At 32.7% G+C, this 24,871-nt stretch overlaps 1 protein-coding gene across 2 annotated transcripts in view; it reads right to left on the bottom strand.

Moving 5' to 3' along the window:
* Nucleotides 1–24,871, bottom strand: part of FANCL (FA complementation group L) — a 109,851-nt gene that overhangs the window by 18,069 nt on the left and 66,911 nt on the right. For both annotated transcript variants that reach the window (XM_050754251.1, XM_050754253.1), the window contains 2 exons: nt 20,046–20,142; nt 14,663–14,746 (listed from right to left, as the gene is read on the bottom strand). In XM_050754251.1, coding sequence (XP_050610208.1) covers nt 14,663–14,746; nt 20,046–20,142 — 181 coding nt within the window. The remainder of the gene's footprint in view (nt 1–14,662; nt 14,747–20,045; nt 20,143–24,871) is intronic.

The raw sequence follows: 24,871 nt of genomic DNA, 5'->3' as shown, positions 1-24,871 counted from the left end.
TCAAGAGTGGTTTTGTTCTCACTCTGCTTCAGTGATTTTAATCTAATCTTTTACTGGTCCCCAGTTAGTGTGGTTACATTTTCAAAATCCTCTTTTATGACAATGACAATTTTTTATTCTCTTCTTTGTACCTTTCCATATTTCCTATAACATTTTTATAATCCTAGAAAAGCACACAAAGAAATAAAAACAAGTGATCTGTTATCCATCCTTTCATTTCCTGATACTCACAGTATAGCAGAAAGTACATTAAAGTTGATTCAGTGAAATTAACGTTTTAGCCATGTACGGGACTATGTTGGCTTCTCCAATATAAAGTTAAAAGTACCCAGTTTGCAAGGAAATCACAGCTCCCATATTGATGGTAACAAGGTATTTGATCTTAAGCAAGACATACTCAGCCTCTCTAAGCTTTAACATTGTACTTATAATTGTGGATGGTACAGTAGACAACTTCTAAGGTAACTTCTAAGGTGACTTCCAGGCATAAAAGTCAAGAATTCTAAATATAACTGCTTGAAAATCCATGAAGTAGGTACTGCTTTCCCCTTAAAAGTACCGAGATTCCCTTTCAAGATGCCATTACAATGTAATCTCATTTATTACCAATTATTGTTTATAAAGGGATTTTAATAAATATGAATATATCCATTAAATACAAATGTCTATTTATATGATTTAATATACAATAACAATTTACTTTGATCAAAATAATTTTCACATCAGAATCAAAAATCTTTTATATGAGAATCAAAATATTTGGATTACATTATACTTTATATCACCATGTATTTAAAGGAGAAGTAAAAAATGCATTATAAATCTACCATTATTGCCTAAAATATAGGAGAAAAACTGCAACAGTCAAAAAACTCTTGAGTTTTGGAATAGGTTTTGAACCATAAATTCTTAACAGGAATAGCAAAACAACTGTATAGCTTAAACACAGTGAAGATCCAAAAATTACACCCAGAACTTCAGATCTGCTAATCAAAGGAAAATGCCATCTGTTTTGTGCATGCATACAATAATAAGAATAAGGAAATGAAGAATAAAAATATAAGAGAAAAAATTAAAGACAACAGAAATTAGCAACAGAAAACAATCCTTAAACATACATACATAAGCTGCATGCCCCAAAAGCAGTAACTGTCTTACAGAGAAGAAAAGTATCCTAGAAATCAAGATAATGCAGAAGCCTCTCAGCTAAGCCTTATCATGGTATGAGAAGGAAAAGAACACAATTCTCAGCACCATCTTGTCCTTAAAAAGTCCCCCAAAAGGGGAGGAAACACCGTGAGAACGTTAGGAAACATAAAACAAGGTGAGAATAAATAACAGCCAAGTACATTCTACTTCACCTTCCACAAAAGGTCTGCAGCAAAGGTCCATGCTGAAGGCACACCAACCCACCACAGACTTTAAAAAAATCTATTTGTTGGTCTACCTTAACGTGGGGTAGGACTGTAGGAGAAAAAAGAGGCACAGGCCAAAAGAGAAACTAGAAAACTACCTCTATAATACTATATGCAGAAGGAGCACAGAAGCTAAATTTAACGGGGAAATATTTCCTGATATGGAGTCTAATCTTCCTATGGTGAAAAACCAAAGGTCAGAAGAATAAAAAAAAGAATTAATCTTAAGGAAAAAATAGACATCTCCACATGATTTGAAAAGAGCAGGCATAAAGATATTAAGAGATCAATCCAATATAAGTTCTCCTAAGGCACTTAATGAAATTCTCTGTACCTAAATCAGAATTACCTGAACTGTTCCGTATAAGGGCTCGTCCGTGAAAAGATCTGTATTTGGGATCTCTGTGTTAATGCACCTGAAAGTTTCCGAACACACATACTGAAAAGATTTCTGAACAAACCACCCAACCAGCGTATCTGACATTTAAACCTTGAGATCATGAACCATTAGAAAGTTACTCCATTCAAAGGTCACCAAATCATGACCTTACAAAAAAACTAAACGGCTTATTCTACTTCCTGAATAGTCTTATAACACTGAAGCACCATCACTTGCTTTCGGCAATTCTTGCCAATTTTAATACTGGAAGTTATAAATATGAGTCAAAGACCCCGATAATTAAGCAGGGTAAGGACAGGGTTGGTTATTCTTGCTCATGTTTAATAAATGAAATAAACCACGCAAAAACTGGGTATCATTATTCTAAAGTCTTAAAATGTATCTCATTTTAAAACTATTGCTTAAGAAGCACAAGTCAATGAATAAGGAGATAAACAAAAAATTTTATTAGTTCCATGACTAGGGAATGTAATTTTAGTCAAGGAATCAGTAGGTTGGCTTGTACAGTGTTATTTTTTACTGCCGAATTACTTGTACGCTTAGGTCTAAACACTTTAAAAAACGTATTAGTACCTATCACTGAAATATTGAGAAACACTTTTCTTACATTCTACAAACTAGGTACAAGTGCAGCTAAGAAGTCAGTGCCTATTACCCACTGTTAGTTATATAGAAGTCACAGAAAATTTTTCAAATAGTGACAAGTCAAAGGAAGCCAACAGCAACTGTGAAGATTACAATTTTCTAGAGGCAAGGAAATAATTTGAGAGAAGCCGAGTGCAGCCTTTGATTTATAAATTGATTTTAAAGAAGGCCTGCCAAGTTATACTGCTTAGGAGGTCATATATAATTGCATAGGTTTTGTTCAATCTTGAAAAATGCGTCAAATAATCAAAAAGCAAACATCAGAATTTTCTTTAAGAAGGTAAATTTCTGGGCCATAAGTATGCTTGGTATATTTGGACCTTGTCCTACATATCTTCATCTGTAGCATATAACAATGACAACTGGCCCAAGCTTGAAATTTCTCCAGAAAGCAAAGCCAGAGACAAGGACATGTATGGGGAAAATTTATTGGAAGTGAACTCAGGGAATGAAGAGTGGGAACTGGAAAGAGTGAAACACAGTAGGGAATGCAAAATAAGGATGTGCTTTCAAGCTGGTTATTGTAGTCGATGGTAGCTCTGTAAGACTGTAGAGAAAGTTCCTCAGAATTCCTGTCCAAGAACCAGAATGCAAGAGCATTTTTTTCTGGCTTCCACACCATTGGCTGAATTGCCCTAATGGGGATTCAGTCTCTCACACTTACAGGTGTGGATATGTATGTATGCCTAGTGGCTCCCACAAGCATCCTTGGTCTTAGCATTAGAAAATCCCTGGGTCTTAGCATTAGAAAATCCCTGGGGCAAAAAGAAGTGAAGTGGAAGAACTGCGTGAACTGTTTCATCAACATACACCACCATGAAGCTGACTGAAGCAATGTGGTTGAGTAAGAAATGTTGCAAAAATCAAAACCACAACGAGACACCATCTCACACCAGTTAGAATGGCAATCATTAAAGAGTCAGGAAACAACAAGTGCTGGAGAGGACATGGAGAAACAGGAACACTTTTACACTGTTGGTGGGAGTGTAAACTAGTTCAGCCATTGTGGAAGACAGTGTGGTAATTCCTCAAGGATCTAGAACTAGAAATACCATTTGACCCAGCCATGCCATTACTGGGTATATACTCAAAGGATTATAAATTATGCTACTATAAAGACACATACATATGTATGTTTATTGCTGCACTATTCACAATAGCAAAGACTTGCAACCAACCTAAATGTCCATCAGTGATAGACTGGATTAAGAAAATGTGGCACATATACACCATGGATTACTATGCAGTGAGCTGAGATCCGGCCACTGCACTCCAGCCCGGGCGACAAAGCGAGACTCCGTCTCAAAAAAAAAAAAAAAAAAAAAAAAAGGATTAGTTCATGTCCTTTGTAGGGACATGGATGAAGTTGTAAACTATCATTCTCAGCAAACTACCACAAGAACAGAAAACCAAACACCACACGTTCTCACTCACAGGTGGAATTTGAACAATGAGAACACTTGGACAGAGGGCAGGAAACATCACATACCAGGGCCTGTCGTGGGGTTGGGGGATGGGGGAGGGATAGTATTAGGAGAAATACCTAATGCAAATGACGAGTTAATGGGTGCAGCAAACCAACATGGCACATGTATACCTATGTAACAAACCTGCACGTTGTGCACATGTACCCTAAAACTTAAAAGTATAATAATTTTTTTAAAAACTGTTGCAAAGAAAGTGAAGATGGAAGCAAGAATTACCTGATTCCTAGGCAAAAATAGACAAGAAAGTGACGTAAGTTCAATTCTCTAAGAGTTAGTAAATATATTTTGAAAACTTTTTTCACATGAAATAAATTTATATACAGCTTCAATGGTAGTGAAAGTGTTATCCTTGAAAAATATAGAATGTGTGTACATAAACAATGTCCATTTTGAGTTTTATTATTGAGCTTTGAGAGTTATATATTCTAAATACATCAGATATATGATTTGCAAACATTTTCTAATCTAGCTTCTAATTTCTCTTAAGAGTGTCTTTCAAGAACAGAAATTTTTAATTTTGATGAAGACCAATTTATCAATGTGTTCTTTTTCAGACCTTGCATTTGGTGTGATACCAAGAAATATGTGCCTAGCCTAGAGTTACAAATGCTTTTTCCTGTGTTTCTTCTAGAAGCTTTATATTTAGGTTTTTATATTATGTTTATAATTCATTATAAATTAATTTTTGTATATGGATCAATGAGTTCATTTTCACTTACAGATATCCAATTGTCTCAGCACCATGTGTTGACTGTCCTTCCTCCACTAAACTATCTTTGTACCTTCGTTGAAAACAGCTGTTTGTATATGTATGGGTCTATTTCTGAATTCTCTGTTAGTGATCTACTTGTCTACCTTTATGAAAATACCAAATTATCCTGAAAAAAAGTAGATTTGTAAGTATTTAAATCAGGTTGTGTTAGTCTTCTCATTTTATTCTTTTTCAGAGTTATTTTAACTATCATAAGACCTTTGCAGCCTTTGCACATACATTTTGGAATAATTCTGTTAATTTCAGGATGTTTTTGTTTTTATTTTGTTTTTTTGGTTTTTTGTTTGTTAGTTTTTGAGACAGGGTCTCTCTGTCACACAGGCTGGAGTACATTGGCATGATCACAGCTCACTGCAACCTCGAGCTCCTGGGCTCAACTGATCCTCCCACCTCAGCCTCCTGAGTAGCTGGGGGACTACATATGCGTTGCCCCCACACCCAGCTGATTTTTGTATTTTTCGTAGAGACGAGGTTTCACCATGTTGCCCAGATGGTCTCCAACTGTCAGGCTCAATCAATCCTCTAGTCTCAGCCTCCTAAAGTGTTGGGATTATGGGTGTGAGCCATTGCAACCAGCCATAATTTTGTCAATGTCTTAAATTAGAAAAAAAAAAGAAAGAAAAAAGAGCTGTTGGGATTTTGATTGCAACCGCATTGAATCTTCAGATCAATTTGGAGAAAATTTTACTAGCCAAATTCTGAAAACAACCCATATGCCCATCAAAAGGTGAATGGCCAATATGTGGCACATCCATCAATACTCAGCAAAAAAAGAATGAACTATATTACATGCTACAACATGGTTGAATCTCCAAGTGATTGTGCTAAGGAAAAAAAGACTGGTATAGAAAAGTACACAGAATTATATAAGATTCTATAAACTGCAAACAAACCTATGGTAGCATAAAGCAGATCAGTACTTGCCTGAGGCCCAGGGGGAAGGTTGGGAAGGACTAAAGGGAGGGACAACAATGGGGAAGGAGGTGACTAGGATATGATGGATGTGCTTATTATCTTGATTGAGGTGACAATTTAATGGGTGTAGATATTTGTCAAAACTCAGCAAAGTATACACTTTAAATACATTCAGTTTACTGTATGTCTATTACATCTCAATAAAGCTATTGAAAAAACCAGTCATTCTGATTTCTGAACAGTAACGGATCTACACAGCAGTAGATGTGTAGAAACTAACAGCTTCTCGTTAGTTTTCTCAACAGTTAGGAACTTAAAAAACACAAAATAGTAACACTCCTCACAGTAAGGACAAAGAATGCAGAAGAGTTCATACACCCAACACTTAAAAAGAATAAAACTGTATTACTTCTATATGTATATATAGATATATAAATGTGCATATATTGGAGAAGGGGGGAAGATACATGTGGGAACTAAGATGTTAGCTATTTCCCCATAACTGTTATTAAATTATGTTAAGCAAGGAAAGCACTTAAGCAGAAAAGTATGAACACTGCCAATCTCAGAATGTAATGCTTATTATCTTTAAAAGCATTTTGTTACTTTCATAATACCTGAAGTGAAGTAATAATGTCAGTCACTTAACCAGATCTTAGAGTATAATATCTTCATCTTAAGTACTATTATTTCCAGTATTTTAATAATTTCCACACAGTGCCAGAATGTGATCTTTTGTGCTCTGATGACACTTAAATTAATAGCATAATTTTCGGGTACTTGCAACAGTTGCTTTCAATTCTGATTTTTTTTATTCTTCCCTATAATACTTGCAGATAAATATTCTAATAATCCTTTTTTTAATTTATCTTTGGCGATTCCAAAAGTATAAATAGAATAAGAGAATATTAAGAAATAAAGCTTAAGAAATTTAATTTTAGTATTACTTGTAATATGTCCATCAGGTATCTTTAAAGAGGTGATAAATCTAAATATTCAGTTCATTTGAAATTACTTACATGCTTCATTGATGTTTTCAACTCTTTCTACAGGTTTATCTGTAACTGCATTTGCTTGGTCAAATACTGTTACCCATCAAGCAATCCATAAAGAACATATCACCTCTTCTATACTTAAGTTACTTTGACTATAACTGATCACTGATCATTTAAAACATTTGCAAGTGTTTTTCATTCATGTGAAAAGGGTATCTGCCCACAGGACCAAATAAAACATAGTCACCTTATGTGTAGTCATCACAGAGTAACTGTAGCAATTCCACTTTTGAAAAGCGAAAGAAAGTTCCTCAAGCACATGTTGAAAATAAGTAGGTACTTTCAATCTTATCCTTAGCATACTATATTGTGAACTATTCAAAAAAAAAAAAAGCCAATTAGTGGACCAGAAAAAAAAAAGAAAAAAGACTAGCTTTTTGTTCCAGTTAGGTTATACCCAAAAGGGTGTTACCATCCCTAAAGAAAAAAGTTAGCTATATCTAATTTTTCATCATTGTAAAATCAATGAAATAAAAAATAAATGATCATAAAAACCTTTACATCAGATAAGCTCAAAACTAATAGAAAGAATACCAGTTTGCTGCTAGCTGCCAATGTTATTCTCATAGCCAGAGCCAGGGAACTAACTGCTAACAGTGACATCATTTAATTAATTAATTAATTAATACTGTCTCAGTGTCTCTACTATTTACAAACTCCAATATTTTCCAACTCTGTAGCTATCTAATAAATTGGTTGGGCTTCTAATATTCAACTTTTATCTTGGCACAACAAGATGGGGGAAATATTTTCTAGCTCTACTTATTAGCATTGCTAGGAAGTCATATTTGAATTAACACTTTTTGTCACTGAAGTATCTATCATTTCTGTCTTCAACCTATTAGATCTTTATTCTTCAATGGGCATCTGTTTTTCAGAAATGAAGGTTTAAAACATATACACACATACATGCATGCACAAGCATATAAACACCCATATATTCCAAATTAGCCCCTGGATTATTAAAAAAAAATTCAAATAGATATAGACATAGTGTATCAATATACCAGAGTCCCTGTCAGGAACAAAATATGAGAGAAAGAATGTTAATAAATTATACTCACATTAAAATAAATTTGCTTCACTGATATTACCTAAAATAATTTTTATCCAAAAGTATTTTAAAATATAGATCACAACATTAAAGGAGTCATTTGGAGACTGATACTCATATGTTTTCTCTTACTTAGGACACCTGCTATATAAGAATATTTTACTGAGTTACTCCAAACCGTAACATTAAGCATTAAGTTCATCGAAGTACTCACAATATATTAACCAATAAAACTGTGAAACCAAACAGTATTTCTCTCAACGTCTCTTTTCTCTGTTATTTATAGTACAATGTATATGTAGTCACCTTTCACATCCACGTAGCCTGGTGAGATTGACCATGATTTTTCATTAATCATCCCTATTTCATTTTTGAACACAGAAAACTCCTTGTTTATTGCATATAAATAAAATGCTGTCTTTAAAGTCTCTAACATATATGTAATTCAATATACAGATAATAACTGTTGTCAGACAAGTATGTGTGTATACACAAATATCATTACACATGAGATCACTTCTTTGCCCACAGTAGCTCTCACTATATTGAGTTCACCAATTTACAAACTGCATTAACTCCCTACATCACTGTGTACATTTGTACAGCATTTTACAATTCGAAAGGATTTTCATATACAACACCTCAATTTGTTCTCATATGTAATCTATGACACAGATATTATTTCTCTCTTTTTATAAATAAGTGATTTACACATGGTCATGCACTGGTAAAGACAGAGCCAGAATGTGACCCAGACTTTTAGACTCTGTATTCTCTTTACACTATGCTACAGTGGCTGAGCAGATATGAAGCCTACTGTGAAGGTCTATAATAAAGTCATATTTATTAACATCAGCAAGTAAATCAATTAATGTACCTCATAATGAAGGCGTTTGATTAAAAAAAATCCTGTTCCATATAACTAGTCTCTTTGGGTCTTTAAATTCATGGGAGAGCTTTGCCATTCCACAAGTATCTCATGTGCTCACAATGCACAGATCTCAAATCTTCTACAAAGCTTAAACCAATTTTTATAATCTTAGAAATCAACTGAAACTATAGCGATATAATATCTTTAATCTGGCAAGTAAGTGAAATTCAGAGTCACATATCCATCCCACTGCCCATAAAACACATTTACTTAGAAATACCATTGGTATTTTAGTATATGGGGGTTGAATGAGTTATAACAACTTAGAAAACTAAAGAAATGGAAAAGTTTTTTTAAAAAAGTTACCTCTAGGAATGATAAACACCAGGATAACAAAGGAAAATTAATCATAGTTAACTACATTACATTAGATATAAATAACCACATTACTTATATCTACATAGGATACAAATATCTTCATTATAATGTAAACACTGAATATTACTATCCAAATTACAATATAGTTATTTGGGGAACTGAGGAAGGTAGGATGGAGTGAGGGTAGGGAGAGAAAACAACAAACTCCTCATTATCTACAGTGGAAGTTAATAGATAATGCCCAAAACAAAAAGTAGTATAAATACAAAAGCATGTAATGACAACTACTGAAAGAATAAGCTAACAGTCAAAAGTGTTTGCCCCTGGAGAAACAGGTGAGATGGAGGCTATGCTGTTTTTTCTAAAAAGAAAGCAAAAACAACAACAACAAAAAAAACCATGCAAACTTAACTCCTGAAGCTATGTTCACATATTTGATCAAAATAAAACATTAAAAAAATTAATAGCTTGCCCACATTCTGATAACTAAAAAATACAATTAAAAAGACTACATTAAAAATAACAAAAATCTTTAAAAACTTAAGAAAAAATTCAACAAAAATATGTAACATGTAGATTAGGAAATCATTGCTACTTTACTGAAGGACCTAAGTAAATGTAGAGATAATGTTTTTCTAGACTTTGGCCATATTAATTCTTAATTTGCTGGATAAATGTAAACCCAATTGTAACTAAAACCCAAGTAATTCTAAGAATTATTTGGAATAACAAATGCACAGTATTATCAATGATATTTTTTAATGAAACTTTGTTAAGTGACAAGCATAGTTTCAAAACAATTATACAATGACACCTCAATACTACTGCCTAAATAAAAGCATTGATGGTAACTTTACATTTTAATTTTACTTGCTTGTATTTTCCCTCTTTCTCTTCTTTTCTAGAATCAATACAGGCTACTTTTTAAATAAATAATTAGCTATTAAGAAAGAAAAATAAAAGAAAGGCAGCTGATAGGTGACTAAGTCTATAGGTCAAATGACTCCTATGCTGATACTTTTTCTACCATATCACATAATCTCAATAATAAATTTTCTTTGTTTTGATCCTTTTGATGTCCTTTTAGTCATACCACTGTGGCAACAGTACGACTGCCAAGAAAGAAAAAGCATATGAAATTAACCAATTTAAGAGTGAATAAAATTCCACTACTATTGTTAAGTCCTCCAACAAAAACAGCAGAGAAAAAATGGAAAGAAAAAAAATCCAGTTGGTCAAAAGAACTTCCACAGGATCATTAGGGTGAAAAACTGGGGTGATTTGCCCCAACACTGCGTTTGTTTTAAACCAGATTATTTTTCTTTACATATCCATAAAAGAAAAAAGGTTCACCATTTCCATATACAGTACATATGAACTGAGGCAAAGGGCAGTTATGTGACTTGTCTGAACTAATACAATTAAATTAATGGCTGAACTGTAAACAGAACTTAGAATACCCAACTGCTAGTATGCTGCTCTAACTAATGGATCATGCTCCCTGCTATGTAATAGGACTGCTTCCTTTAATTACAAATTCTTCATTCACCATCAGATTATCAGCCAGAGGCTTTATCATTAGTTTTGCTCTTCTTGCATCCATGGCATTATTCCAAGAATATAAGATTTCCATGATAAAAAATATAAAGACCACTATTTACTACACCACACCGAACCTAAGGATTCCAACTGCCCATGGCAAGAATACTTCACCAAGCCTGCATTTAGTGGCACACTTTCAGGCAAAATTGCAATTTTAACATCCATTTTTGCTTGATCAGTGATCTGGACAAAAGGAATTTCATTTTTTTATAATCATAATATCAGTGCACTTAAAATCTGACAGTAGGGCATTCTATAGTCTCAGTCAAGAGTATTTACACATATGACCTGTATGTAAAAGTCTAAAACAATTATTAAAGATATATTTTGGAACATTTGTGATGTTAGAAAGTAGAATAAAATCATGAGATGTTCTTACCATCTATGCTAAAATCTATAAAAGATTAACTGAGCAAACAAATAAAGTAAATATCTACAAAGAGGTGCTTAGACACTTGTCTTTGAGAAGCACTTTGTGTTCCTTTGGCACATATCATGGCAGCAATAGTAGCAGCAGCCTTGCCCTTGGTGCTGATTTCTTACTACTCTAAATGTCTCCTCTGAGCCAGAATACACTGGCTGTTGCTGATCATGCTGTGAGACACCTGCACTGGCTACTAGGCTTGTCATGACGCACAAAACCCTACCATCTTCAGCTTGACATTGTGCAAGTTATAATTATTCATCCAAATGAATATGTCAGAGCAGCAGCAGCAGACCTCTCATCAGAGCAAAAGAAAAATACATCAAAACATTATCAACCCAGCAGGAAGACAGGGACCATAAGGAAAATTACCCATTTTTAATATGGATGCCACAAAGCCATGTCTATTATATTACAAAAAAAAAAAAAAAAAAACCACAGAAAAATAAAGATCTTCCAAGTTTAAAGTTCAGAAACACTGAATCCAAAGAGGAAATACACAAAAGCAGAAAGGGATTTTTAAAAAATCAATTATCTGAAATCTATTTACCATCTCTTAAATCTAACTCTGCTACTAAACTACAACAGTAACACTTTTATTGCTTAAGAGAGACAACTGTTTAAAAATTTAAAAAAAAAAAAAAAAATTCCCACAAGCAGAATTGTTTGAGTCAGCCAATTAAAAAGGATCACACATAACAAAGAAGTCTCACATTTCTTCTTATTTTCAAAACATAAACTATCAACACTCTTACCATGTCTAAAAGACTCAGAGTTCACACTGCTGATAACATCCAAAGTCCTTATGATGTACAGCCAGAATCTTATACGTAAATGATATATTTTTTAAACTTTCTAAATATTAATGGCATGTGTAAAAAAAACTGTGAAATCAGCCCCCAACCCGCATAAATGAAGAAGACACACTCAAATTGTATAAGCATATAGAAAATAGGCGCTATCTCATACTTAAATATTAAAAATAACTTTCTGAACTATAGCAGAATATTTTTTCAGAAAAATATATGAAAGATTCTTATTTGAAACACAACAGAAACCACAAGAGAAGGATGTGACCAGACTGAAAGTTAAACTCTGTATGACAAAATATATACCAAATTAAAAGACATGCCACAGAGATATTTATATCCCATATAACTAACAAAGAATTAATATCAAAATATATGTTTAAACTTTAAACTTGGAAGATCTTTATTTTTCTGTTTTTTTTTTTTTTTTTTTCTTAAACCCAATTTTGGGTAAACAGTTACTAAAGGGAGAGAAGCAAAGAAAAGAAAGACGGGAAGGAGGGACAGAAAAGGGGGTCAGGTCTTAGCTATTCTTAAAACATTTTATTTTTAAGAGAAAGAGAAATATAGATATATCTGAACCAATATGACAAAATATTAACATTTGTCAAATCTGAGTTGTGATAAAAGGTTCCATAATTTATCTGTACTTCGCTAAGAATTTCAGTATATTCCATAAATAAAGATTTTATAACACTCATTACTACTAATTCTACATTTTCTTAGAGTTACTACAAAACAGAAAACTTGTATAACCCAATTAAACCTGAAATTTAAATTTAAATTTGAATTAATATTACTAATATAATATTTATTCCATGTTTATATGAATAAGGCACTGAGCATGTGGATATAAAACTTAAAATAAACTGCCTTCAAAGATTTTCCAGTCTAGTAGAGAGCCACCAACTAATTTTGTTAAATAGCAAAATAAAGTAAGTACTAAACAATCTTTTTATGGCATTGCAAACTTTTCCACAGACAAATGCCTGGGGAAACTTCTCGAATTATGTACATCTAAAACACAAAGAAACTCATAAACGGTGTATTTTTCAACCTTGGAATTGTGATAAATATTAAAGTATAATTTAGAAATAACACCTGGAAAGAGTAACACAACCTAGCTATATTTTCTCATGATCTCACTTAAAACATCAAGATTAAAATTCCAGAGCCAATAGAAAATGTATATTTTAAAAAAAGAGACATGGGTTTAATGAAAATTTTTTTTAAATAAAAAAAGAACACTATAAAATGTATGCATAATTCCAATTCTTTAATAGAAAAAAAATCAACATAGTATCTTACTTATTGTATACATCAAAACACCAAAAGCAAATTACAGGCTCTCTCTTCTCTATTTTGCTATGTTTTCTCCACTTCCATTGTGGGGAGATTGGGACTTCAAAAAAAAAACAAAAAAAAGAATATGAGAAAAATAATTTTTGAATAAATACAATATATAATTAAAATGGCATTTTGGCCTTGACAAGACTATTTAAATCCTGTTAGGCTTTTTATTTTTTACTAATTTCTTATTTATTTACTTTACTCATGTATTTATATTTTAAAATAAAAGCATAATTTTCTACTTAAATCTAACCAAAATTTTATAGCCAAAATGAGTAGCCTCTATTTACAGAATATTTGTAAAATGTCACTAGAAATGTTTTTTCTCTTTGTCTAAGAATAAAAATGTTCTCTCCATTTTTATCGGAGAGAACATTTTTATTATCAACTGCCACAATTTACTTGGTGAAAGAAGAACTATGTCCTAACTAATCACACTGTGCCACATCCTTAAAAATCACACACATGAAATGGTGATAGTACTACTGATAATCATACCTCCTTATATCTATATGTTATAGTTTACAATGCACTTCTATAAAACATTATCTTGCTAATATCATCAATGTACTGTGAAATTCAACTGACAGAAGCAGGAGAATCTTCTGTATTCTTTACACAAAATATTGAATGTTCTAAAGCACAAAATAAGAGAATATAATCCAAGTTCAAAGATGAACTAAGGACAAATACTTTAAAACAATAAAAATGGAGTCGAAATGGCAAGGTTTATGTTTTCAGTCACAATTCATTCTCCTCTGAAAAGGATTCTCTGATATGTAATCAATGTTACAAGTTTTAGCAATATGAAAAATTTCACTCAACTTTTCAGTTACCATTCACTGCTTTCTACAGAGTTCTTTAGAATTTAAATTTAAAGGAAAATGTCTGTCAAAAGTGCTTCTGCATATTTACTGAAAATGAAGCATAAATATCTACAGGCTGGATGGTGTGTGTGTGTGTGTGTGTATGCGTGGGTGTGGGTGTGAGTGGGTGTGTGTGCGCGTGTAGAGAGGGAGAAAGAAAATGGACATTAACTGTAAGGAAATATAAAAGAAGCATTATAGAAGGTGTGTTTATAAATAAATGCGTAAGGAAAACTGGAAAAAAAAAAAGATTACTTCATAACCTATAAAGACTACCTGAGTAAAAAGAGTTACAGTTGGCCCTACCCACAGATTCCACATCTGCAGATTCAACCAACTGCAGATAGAAAATATTCAAAAATAAATAAATAACAATAAAACTATTTAAAAATACAGTATAATAACTACTTACATGGCATATGCATTGTATTAGGTATTATAATCTAGAGATAACTTAAAAGTATACAGAAGATTGTGCACAGGCTATAAACAAAGTCTCATTTCATATCTTGGGTAACCATGGATTTTGGTATTTACACAGGGTCCAAGAAACAATCCCCCATGGATACTCTGGGACAACTGTACTTTTTAATTACTTAAAACAAATTTAAGAATTTACCTGAGGAGAATTTACCTGAGGTGTCCAGGAAGCAGAAAATGGAACAGGAAAATCCACAAAACAATCTGGTGATTCTGCAGGATACTATTTAAAAAGCATAAAATTAGACCATTTTTGCTTCTGCGTGTTAATATCACATGAGGTATTTTAGAAAAACTAGATACATTAGGGGCTGGGCGCGGTGGTTCACACCTGTAATCCCAGCACTTTGGGAGGCTGAGGCGGGTGGATCATAAGGTCAGGAGATCAAGAAAAGGAAAAGGAAAAGGAAAGGAGAAGAAGGAAGGGGAAGGGGAACGGAAAGGGAAAAGAAAAACCAGGTATATTAGGGGAAAACATATTATTGTAACTGCAAATGTATTACATATAATTATTTTTGCTCCACTTTCATAGTGATGTTAAGAGCTTATTTATAGTCAACCTATGGAGGTGCAACTTTGGTGATTTGGAATTGCCAAAGCAATCAGTGTTGAGTAAAAGGTAATGAATTAAGTCAGTGTTGGGTCAGCCACTGAAGTTATGATTTGAGGAATGAACTAAACTGGATCTCTGTTTATCTTTAAAATAAGAGGTTAAATTAGTTGGTATTTACTTTTCTCCTAGTCCTAAATTTAATTTCAAATAGCATCAGTCACTATTTAAATAGGCAGTATCAGTTAAAGGAATTAAGAAACACACAAAAATGAATACATACAGCTGTCAATGTAAAAAACTGTTTTCTACATTAAAGATATTAATTTTAGCAAGAAGATAAAATATCTTCTGGCTTATTAAGAAAAAATAAAACATACTTTCTAGCAAGAAAAACCTTTGAAAGATTGGTAAATACAAAATTATTTCTTCAACTAGCCATACAAAAGTGGCAGTCATGAGGACAAACCAAGTTTTTAAGTTAACAAAGGCAAAAGGTAAAATTTCTTAAAATCAGTTTCCTTATTAGAGAATCATACTTAATGATTTCTCTATAATCCAATTCTGATTATTCAAAGTCACATGTAATTAAAAATACCCATTTCTTTCCATTAAAAAGCTAAAATGCACTGAAAGAAAATTAATTTTAGGAAAACTTTCATTTGACAAAATATTTAAAACAAGTTTTAGGCTTTCACTTTTTTCAGCCTCTTATTTTTTAGTACTCTGCTGGGTAAGCAAAAGGGAACAAAAAAATCACTATAGTATTTAACAAACACTTGAAATCAACACTTTCAAACATTTAGCTACAATGATCAGTTGGCTAAAAAGACTGACTATCAATATACACTCTGACTAATGGTATCTGGCTATGAAGAACTAAACACAAAGGCAAATATATAAGAAATCATATAAAAATATTCCAGTGATCTACTTCTGGGGAAAAAAAAAAGAAAGAAAAAAAGATCATGCTGAAATTAAAAGAGGAAGTTCTATTTCAGACAATTAAAAACATCAGATGATATACTTCAGAGTATCATTGCTGTAATCACTGGAGAAACAATTTGTACACCATATTTAAAAATCGTGATTATCTCAAAGTAAATGTAGACAAAGACCTCAGCTTTCTTTGGTTCCACCTCTGTTAATTAACTTGTACGATCTTGAACAAGTCATTTAATTTCTCTGGCTGTTTGACATGTAAAAATGACAAAACTTAACTGAAAGTGTACAAAATCTCTTTTCCCTCTAAAATGTCAGAATTCTTTAAAAATAATAATGTGCACTTGAAACCTCTATGGGTCAAAAATGGAAAATTCAGTTCAGTTTGAGTTGCTGCTATTTATCTTGGTGATGCTGACAATGAACAATATCAACTCTCTAACTTAAATGATTCATCAATCTAGATAGAGAAATTAATGAAATGTTTACTGTATTTGGAGTAGATACACAAAGTAAAGTATTTGTGGCCCCATTAAGTACATACACAGCTCATTATGCTAAAAGAGTAAGATACTACCTTCAAGTAGGATTCAGAATAGTAAATGGTATCAGTGTACTGACATGGAAAGAGATCCACAAATAGTTAAACACAAAAGCAAGTTAGAGTAAATATATGATTCTACATATATAAATGAGTGCAGTATGTAGTTTCTGAGATAATGACATCTTTCAAATATATTTTTATATTTGTAATACAATATGTATATAATAAATTAGACTGATCTTCATGCAAGTGGCTTTACTTCATATCTGAGTTAAATGAATACTTGTTACATGTGTTAATTACATTCATGCGCAAAATCAATTTTGTTTATATAACAAACTTCACATAATAGTACAGAACTTAAAAAGAACATTATATAAGTCTGGATGATTTATCATAAATATTAAAATATAAACTAGCATACTAGATATTCATTTTCAGAATAGCTTCTGAATTATAATAGTATTAACTACAATGTAGATGGACTACAATATAACAAAGTAACTTGATCAAAATTAAGATACTTTTCAATAGTAAGTTGTATAGGTATATACAAAACCACTGGCAACTAATTGTCAAAACTTTTACTTCCAGAAGTAATTTACAACAACAAAAGCTCCATATACAGGAGTATTAACTGAAAAATAAATATAGTATTTAATTATTTTCAAGTAAAACATAGTTCTCTAAATCTCATTTGCAGAAAATCAAATCAATAACTAAAAAAATACAATGATTACATAATAAGTATATATTTTTATCATACACAATATTTTTCAGACTCTATAGTATTAATATATTCTAAGACAAACTGTAACCAAGTCTGTTCTACGATTGGACTACCTAAGCAGTAAGGCTGACCCCCAAGTGAATACATACAAATTATAGCAGAGACGGAGTGCCCACCCTCTGACACATATTTGTAATTTGTTTTTCAAGTAGTAGTGATCTTGACCAAAGCTGAGGAAGCCCTGGGCTACTTCTTTTGTAAAGCAAAGGTAATTCAGTACAGAATGCACTGTAAGTAGTGCATAAAAATATACCTATAAAAACCACAAAATTTATCTGGTTTACTTCTACTTATTTTTTATTTACATATATATTTTTAATAAAGGACATCTAGTCAAAATGTGTATTTGTTTTCTTTGTGAGTTTCTTGGAGATGGTGAGGGGAAGTGGTAGAATTGGGAGAGTATGTATTCCAGAATAAATAAAACAAATGCATTTATTTACTGTATATTAAAAAAATCAAGTAATAGAAATAAAGGTTTGTGTATTTATGAAAAAAGTCTGCTTTGAGGTATGTTATTAATAAAAAAAATCAGCATTCCACTTAAAACTTAGTTTGGATTAAGATTTTGCATCATATACTCTTAATAGACAGTTAACGTTTCAGCTATTAACGTAGTTGACTAACAATCCCAGGCCCAATTTCTTTTTTTCTTTTTTCCTAAAATTTTTTTTTCCTAAAATATTTTTCAGTTAATATTCCTATATGTGGAGCTTTTGTTGTTGTACATTACTTTTGAAAGTAAAAATTTTGACAATTAGTTGGTGGTGGTTTTATATATACCTATACCTTTTTCCTAAAGAGAAAAAGACATCCTGGTTTTCTTCAAATTTCCGCAGTGATTACTAGGTAAATGATTAATATGCTGAACTTGTTTATTCTACTTATTTGTCCAAATTCACAATCTAGAACTAACATTTTTTTCCTAACAAAAAAAAAAAAAAAAAAAAAAAAAATTGTCACATCTCAAAGACAACTGTGGTATACATATAAAGCTAAACTATATTGAGAAATAAAATTCAAATAAATCATACCAACATAAAATTCAGTTACATGCTTTTTTTTGTTTTTCCAAAACGGATTTTTTTTTTTTTTTTTTTTTTGCCAAATTCCTTCTCAGCTTAAATAAAGCTTTCTCTTCTCTTTTGCCAGAGTATCCATAAAAGTGTTTCATAACTACAGATGTTGCAAAACTGACCCTGGAAAATATTCTCCAGAGAAATACTAAAAGCATCATCTTATCTACCTTGAAAAAGTATAGAAAAAAGCAGACAAAATGGACCACATTAAATTGTCACATCTTCACTCTGCATACTACCAATAAATGAACTAAATGTCATCAACTTGGATTAATAATCTTGTAGGTATAGTTAAAGGCAGCATAAATTTACAGCATCATCTTCTTAGGAAGTAGAAGAGCTTGTAAAAATGAGGACAGGATGTATTTAAAATCTTTAGTTTTGGTCTTCATAGAAAAATGGCTAATTTTATTAAGGTACAAAATATAAACAAATAGAGCTTTGAAGGAAATGACAGAACCCTTGCCACTGGCAACATGTGACCCTTCGGAAGGATAAAGGCAAATTTCTCTTAAAAAAAAAAAAAAGCATACCTTTACAAACTAAAAAAGAAAATAAAAATCTTTTCAATTTAATAAAAATAATTATCTAACTTATTTTACAAATAACAAGATTTCCATCCCACTAATTTTCTCCAAGACTTATCACATATGGATCTTAAAATTAGACCTACCCATTCTGTGTGTGAAAGAGATAATTAGTTATTTCTCAACCTGTCTGTTATAGAACCATTATAAGATATCAACTTTTCTGTGTCATCCAGTACAGCTTTATATATTAATTTTCTCTTGTGGAAAGCTTAAATGCCAGACACATTTTTTAAAAGGACAAACACAATTGATCTTTTTTCATCACTACAATCTTCTGAAAGAGCTGACTGATGATTCCTAGGAACAATAAAAAAAAAAAAAGTTGGACGTCCTGGTTTTCTTCAAATTCTCATGTTTCCCCAGTGATTACTAAGTAAATGATCAATATGCTGAACTTGTTTATTTTACTTATTTGTCCAAATTCACAATTTAGAACTAAAAAATAAAGATGAAACAACCATGTTTTGTGCCAATAAAATATGTGATTATGTATCACTATCCTATAAGGGATCTATAAACAGAGGCATAATCTCTGCAAATTCTTAAAATACTTAAGTCAAAAAAACCCAGCCAAAGCAAACAAACTATAAAAAAGTATGCATATATGTTGTCTGTGTTAGGGAGTGGGAATCATAGGTAAGAATAAGAACTACAAAAGAAATTTATACTAACAGTTGAATGCAAAAGATTTTCTCAGTACAACTTGGGATAGTGGAAGTGTCCACTGTCTTCTACACAGGATGTTACAAAATTAACATCATGGTACTCTGAGGCTATAAAATTGTATTTGTAATATTTGTCATAAAGTCTATATTTTGATCAAATTTGGACTAAAATATGACATGAAACTGTCTAGGCTTTTGGAAACGTGGTGAATAAATTCTTTGAGGCTTTCCAAAATCAATGTTTTAAAGCATGATATATGTATTTTTAGATGCAACTAGCACTTCTTTACATTGAGAGCATTCACAGAGTTCATTTCACAAAGTATTTCCTGATCACAATAACAGTTTAACGAGGCACATACCTTTGCCTTCAACTTGAGAGTTATTAAATGCTCTCTACCAGAAGCATCTTCTGCTTTTAACTTGATGGTACTGAAGCAGGTATCCACATACACAAGTCTGGTGAGTAGAGGAGAATAAAAAATGATCACACCGGGGAGAGCTGGAGAGGGGAACTGGAGAAGGCAGAATTTGAAATGAAAATATTTGCTATATTCCTATTAATCCATTATAAAAATTAATCAGAAGAATTTCTGCATGCCAACCCTTTCTGCTGCTATAGATTTACTGTCGTTCATACACCAGCCTAGCACTTAATGCAGTCATATATCTCTGGATTATTTACAATGTGTGTCAAGACTCATGCTGTGGTCAGTGAGCACTATGTTTCAGTTTTCCATCACTGGAACCTTTGGCACACACAGCATGTTCCTGTCAGCCTCTACTTATGTACACATTAAACTTCCTGTCAAACTCTTTGATCCATTTCTGTAGTTTCATACAGTATGAGACTTTTATGCTTCCTTTTTCTCCTCAATGAATTTCTCCTATATTATCAATAATGTTACCGTACAAAAATCTAGCTGATATTTGTTCATATACTCAAATTGATCCTCTAAGGAAAATCCTGTATAAGCACAGGTACAGCATGGTCTCCTAACAAAAAATTTTCTTTTTGCACGATATATAGCTTCTGACACTTAACCTATGCATGTATTCAAGATGACTAATATTCTAAACATATAGCACAAGCACAACTGTTTTGGCTTTAAGTTACTCTAAATGCATGAATTTTCTACAATGGAAACCAATACCCTTTGAAATATATCATTCCGTAAAAATATCGTCCCTTGAGTAGCATAAACTACTGCCAAAACGGTTCAAATTTAGCAGTATATTTACTAGTGAACTGGGCATATGGATATTTTTGACATTTTTACAATACTATTTTCTTGTAAAGATAAAAAGTAGCCAACCGGGCGCAGTGGTTCATGCCTATAATCCCAGCACTTTGGGAGGCCGAGGTGGGCAGATCACCTGAGATCGGGAGATCGAGACCAGCCTGACCAACAAAAAGAAACCCCGTCTCTACTAAAAATACAAAACTAGCCAGCGTGGTGGCACAGACCTATAATCCTAGCTACTAGGGAGGCTGAGGAAGGAGAATCGCTTGAACCCGGGAGATGGAGGTTGTGGTGAGTCCAGATTGCGCCATTGCACTCCAGCCTGGGCAACAAGAGTGAAACTCCATCTCAAAAAAAAAAAAAAAAAAGATAAAAAGCAGTCTAGGAGCATTGCAAAACTTATCACCCAGGCTGATACTAAGACCCATAGGCGTTCAGAATATAAGCCTCCTAACTTAGGAAATATATTTTTTAATATCACTATATGCCATTTAGATACTGACCAGGTACTATATGATGATAAAATGGGCTAATTTCAAGAAATGCACAATGAAGTTTTGAAACACTGTAACAAAAATATATCTAAATCTGAAGACATCTATCTTCAATAACAGAATGGAAATTTTATCCTAATCTGTAAAAAGTCTAGGGTCTTAGAAAACAAAAGTAAAACTATTCTAGAAAGTGTTTTATACACATAAAAATAACAATGAGTATATTTTCTTTCAGCTGTATCTGTAAACACTTCACCTACAAAAAAAATTAGCATGAGTCTTTATCACATGTTTTACCATATGTCTCTAAAGTTCAGATATATCATCAGACTCTTAAAACTTCTACACTTCAGATTCAAGATGTTAAGCACATGCATTTATATTCTCTACTTCCTAAAAAATTAATCACTTAAAAAATTAATATTTAAAAGGTATAAACTACAGTTACAAAAAAAAAAAAAGGAATAGTATTAATTAAAGCAAATTTTCAACAACTTTTAGGAAAATGTAGAGTAGTTAAAAGAGCACTGGCTGACAAAACAGAAAAGAAGGGAGAGAACAAGGACTCCAGGCAGAAACAGCTTGCAAAAATGCAGTGTTCAGGATAGACAGTATGACTGACATACTGGCAGAAATTAGAGGAATTTTTAAGTGCATGATAAAAGGGGGAAGAAGAAATTTTAAACCAAATTATCAACAATAAAACTGCGTTAAAAAATTGTAATTACTCTGCCACTAACTTTTCAGTTAAAAATATTTATGTAGTAGTAAAAAATTAAACTGTTACTAGTTACGATTTTTAGAATCCAGGAATACACAAAGCTAAAAGACTTAATTATAGTTATAGAGACTAATGTAAATATATTTGACTACTGCAATTTAAAATGAAGAACTGACAAAAATTGGGAAATAGAAATGGGAAAGATACCAGAACGGAAAATTAGAAACAATAAAATCTGTAATTGCTAATTTGAAAGTCAAGAGACAGCATCTTTAATTGAATGGATGTGAAAGAGGTTTAAGAAACAGTAAAGCTGGCCGGGCGCGGTGGCTCAAGCCTGTAATCCCAGCACTTTGGGAGGCCGAGACGGGCGGATCACGAGGTCAGGAGTTCGAGACCATCCTGGCTAACACGGTGAAACCCCGTCTCTACTAAAAAATACAAAAACCTAGCCGGGCGAGGTGGCGGGCGTCTGTAGTCCCAGCTACTCGGGAGGCTGAGGCAGGAGAATGGCGTAAAAACCCGGGAGGCAGAGCTTGCAGTGAGCTGAGATCCGGCCACTGCACTCCAGCCCGGGCGACAGAGCGAGACTCCGTCTCAAAAAAAAAAAAAAAAAAAAAAAAAAAAAAAAAGAAACAGTAAAGCTATGGAAAAATTAAAAAAAAAAAGAAGGAAAAAAGAAATAATACATTAGCTAAATTCTTTTTCATTATAGTAATCAGTTCATAATTCCTAAAAAATAAAGAAATATTGCATGTAGGCAGATTATTTTGAAACATGGAAGTTGTAAATATGAATATTTCAAAGTATTTGTCTCAAAGAATAAGACTGGGGATAGAAAATGATATGGGAGACTGTTTTTCATTACAAGCCTTAAATAGTTCATAACCATGATGAACACATACAGAGGGAGAGAGAAGGCATGCATGTTTAAGATGGGTGGAAGAAAAAACTAAACCACCACCTACTACTTTCTGTACTTCACATTGTTGCTCACCTTCACAATGTTTAAAATCATTTTTTAACATCTATAAAATAACACAGAAATAAAAGCTCTTAAGTTCTTTGTAATCACATAACATAAAATTATCATCATCCCACAATGTAAGTCAGAGAGGTAATACATTACATAAAAAGTGTCACACTCAAAAATATGGCCTGTAAGCCAAACTGGCCATGAGGTAGATTTTGTTACACTTTAAGACGTAATTTAAATAAAGCAGTAAAAAACATTTATAATTCCAGGTTAATATCAGCATGGCCATTTAAAATCAAAGTACATTTTACTCAGCGTGCTTCTTGGTCACTTTGTTTGGGGGATGGAAAGAAACCTTGCTGTGATTATTAATAGATGGAGTATATGTGACCTTGATTGTCAATTGCCCTCTAATATTTAACTCAACTTCTCCAGTTTGGTAACAGGATCCCTACTCCCAACCAACTCCCAACAAAACCAAGTTTTAGCAGGATCCACTTCACCCAGCTAGTGACTTGTCCTAGCTGCCCTTGCAGGGAGGTGTTGGCATATAACTACATTTTGGCCAGTGGACTACAAGCACAAGTGATGTGAGCTTTTGGGGGATCATTTATAACAGAACTATGCTATCCTCTCTTCCCTCCTCTTATTCCCCTTTCCCTTAGACTAGAACTTGGACAGGCCAATACGAGCTAGCAAAGATCATGAGGACAGGAACAACACTCTATAAAGCACTAACCAACAAAACACTCTGTGATGATGGAGGTATGAGATATCTGCACTGTTTAAAATGGTAGCCACCAGCCACGTGTCTATAACGGACTTAAAATGTGGCTAGTGGGTTTTTTAATTTTATTTAAGTTAACTTAAATGTAAATGTCAATAGATGCACGTGGCTACTGAACAATGCAGCCACAACGGATGGTTGAGAAACAAAACAAAACCTGGATTCTTGAATGTCCTTGTGGAACAAAGGCACCAACCCACTCTTGACCATCTGCCTACCTCTGAATTGTTACATGAGAGATGAATAAAATTCTACCTTGTTTCAACTACTGAGGATTTACATTTCTCTTTGTTAATAGCAGCCTAGCATATGATATAACTAATAGAGACTATTTATATCAATTTATGACAGAAAAAAGTATCTTGGTGTTTGGTGTATGGATGAGATCTTAAAGGAAAAAAAAGTGACAAACTCTTACAAGTGATATCAAATCAGTTTGTCTAAGAAAATCTATTTCATGTCGGGCACAGTGACACATGCCTAAAATCCCAGCACTTTGGGAAGCTGAGGGGAGGATCACTCGAACCCAAGAGTTCAAGACCAGCCTGGGCAACACGGCAAGACCTCATCTTTACAAAAAAAATTTTTTAAACTAACTCGTCATGGTGGCATGCACCTGTAGTTCCAGCTATTCAGGAGGCTGAGGCAGAAGGATTGCTTGATCCCAAAAGTTTGAGGTTGCACTGAGCTAGGATGGCATCACTGCACTATTTGGTAAAAGAGAGAGACCATGTCACTAAATGTTTTTTCAGTCTATTTTAAGTTGGACATCTCACTTTAGACAACAGGGAATAAATAACTTTTATTCATTTAAATAAAATATAAATCATTCAAATAATGATTTAGGAAACTATCCAGTGGAAAGCTCAAACTTTTAAATAAAATGCTAGCAAAAAGCCCACAAAATAAGAATTAAGATTTGTATTTAGAAGGAGTTTAGATATTATCACTAAGTTAAGCATATTC

This window comes from Macaca thibetana, chromosome 13, assembly GCF_024542745.1.
Source record: "Macaca thibetana thibetana isolate TM-01 chromosome 13, ASM2454274v1, whole genome shotgun sequence".
NCBI lineage: Eukaryota > Metazoa > Chordata > Mammalia > Primates > Cercopithecidae > Macaca > Macaca thibetana.
This window is presented reverse-complemented; position numbering and strand designations above follow the sequence as displayed.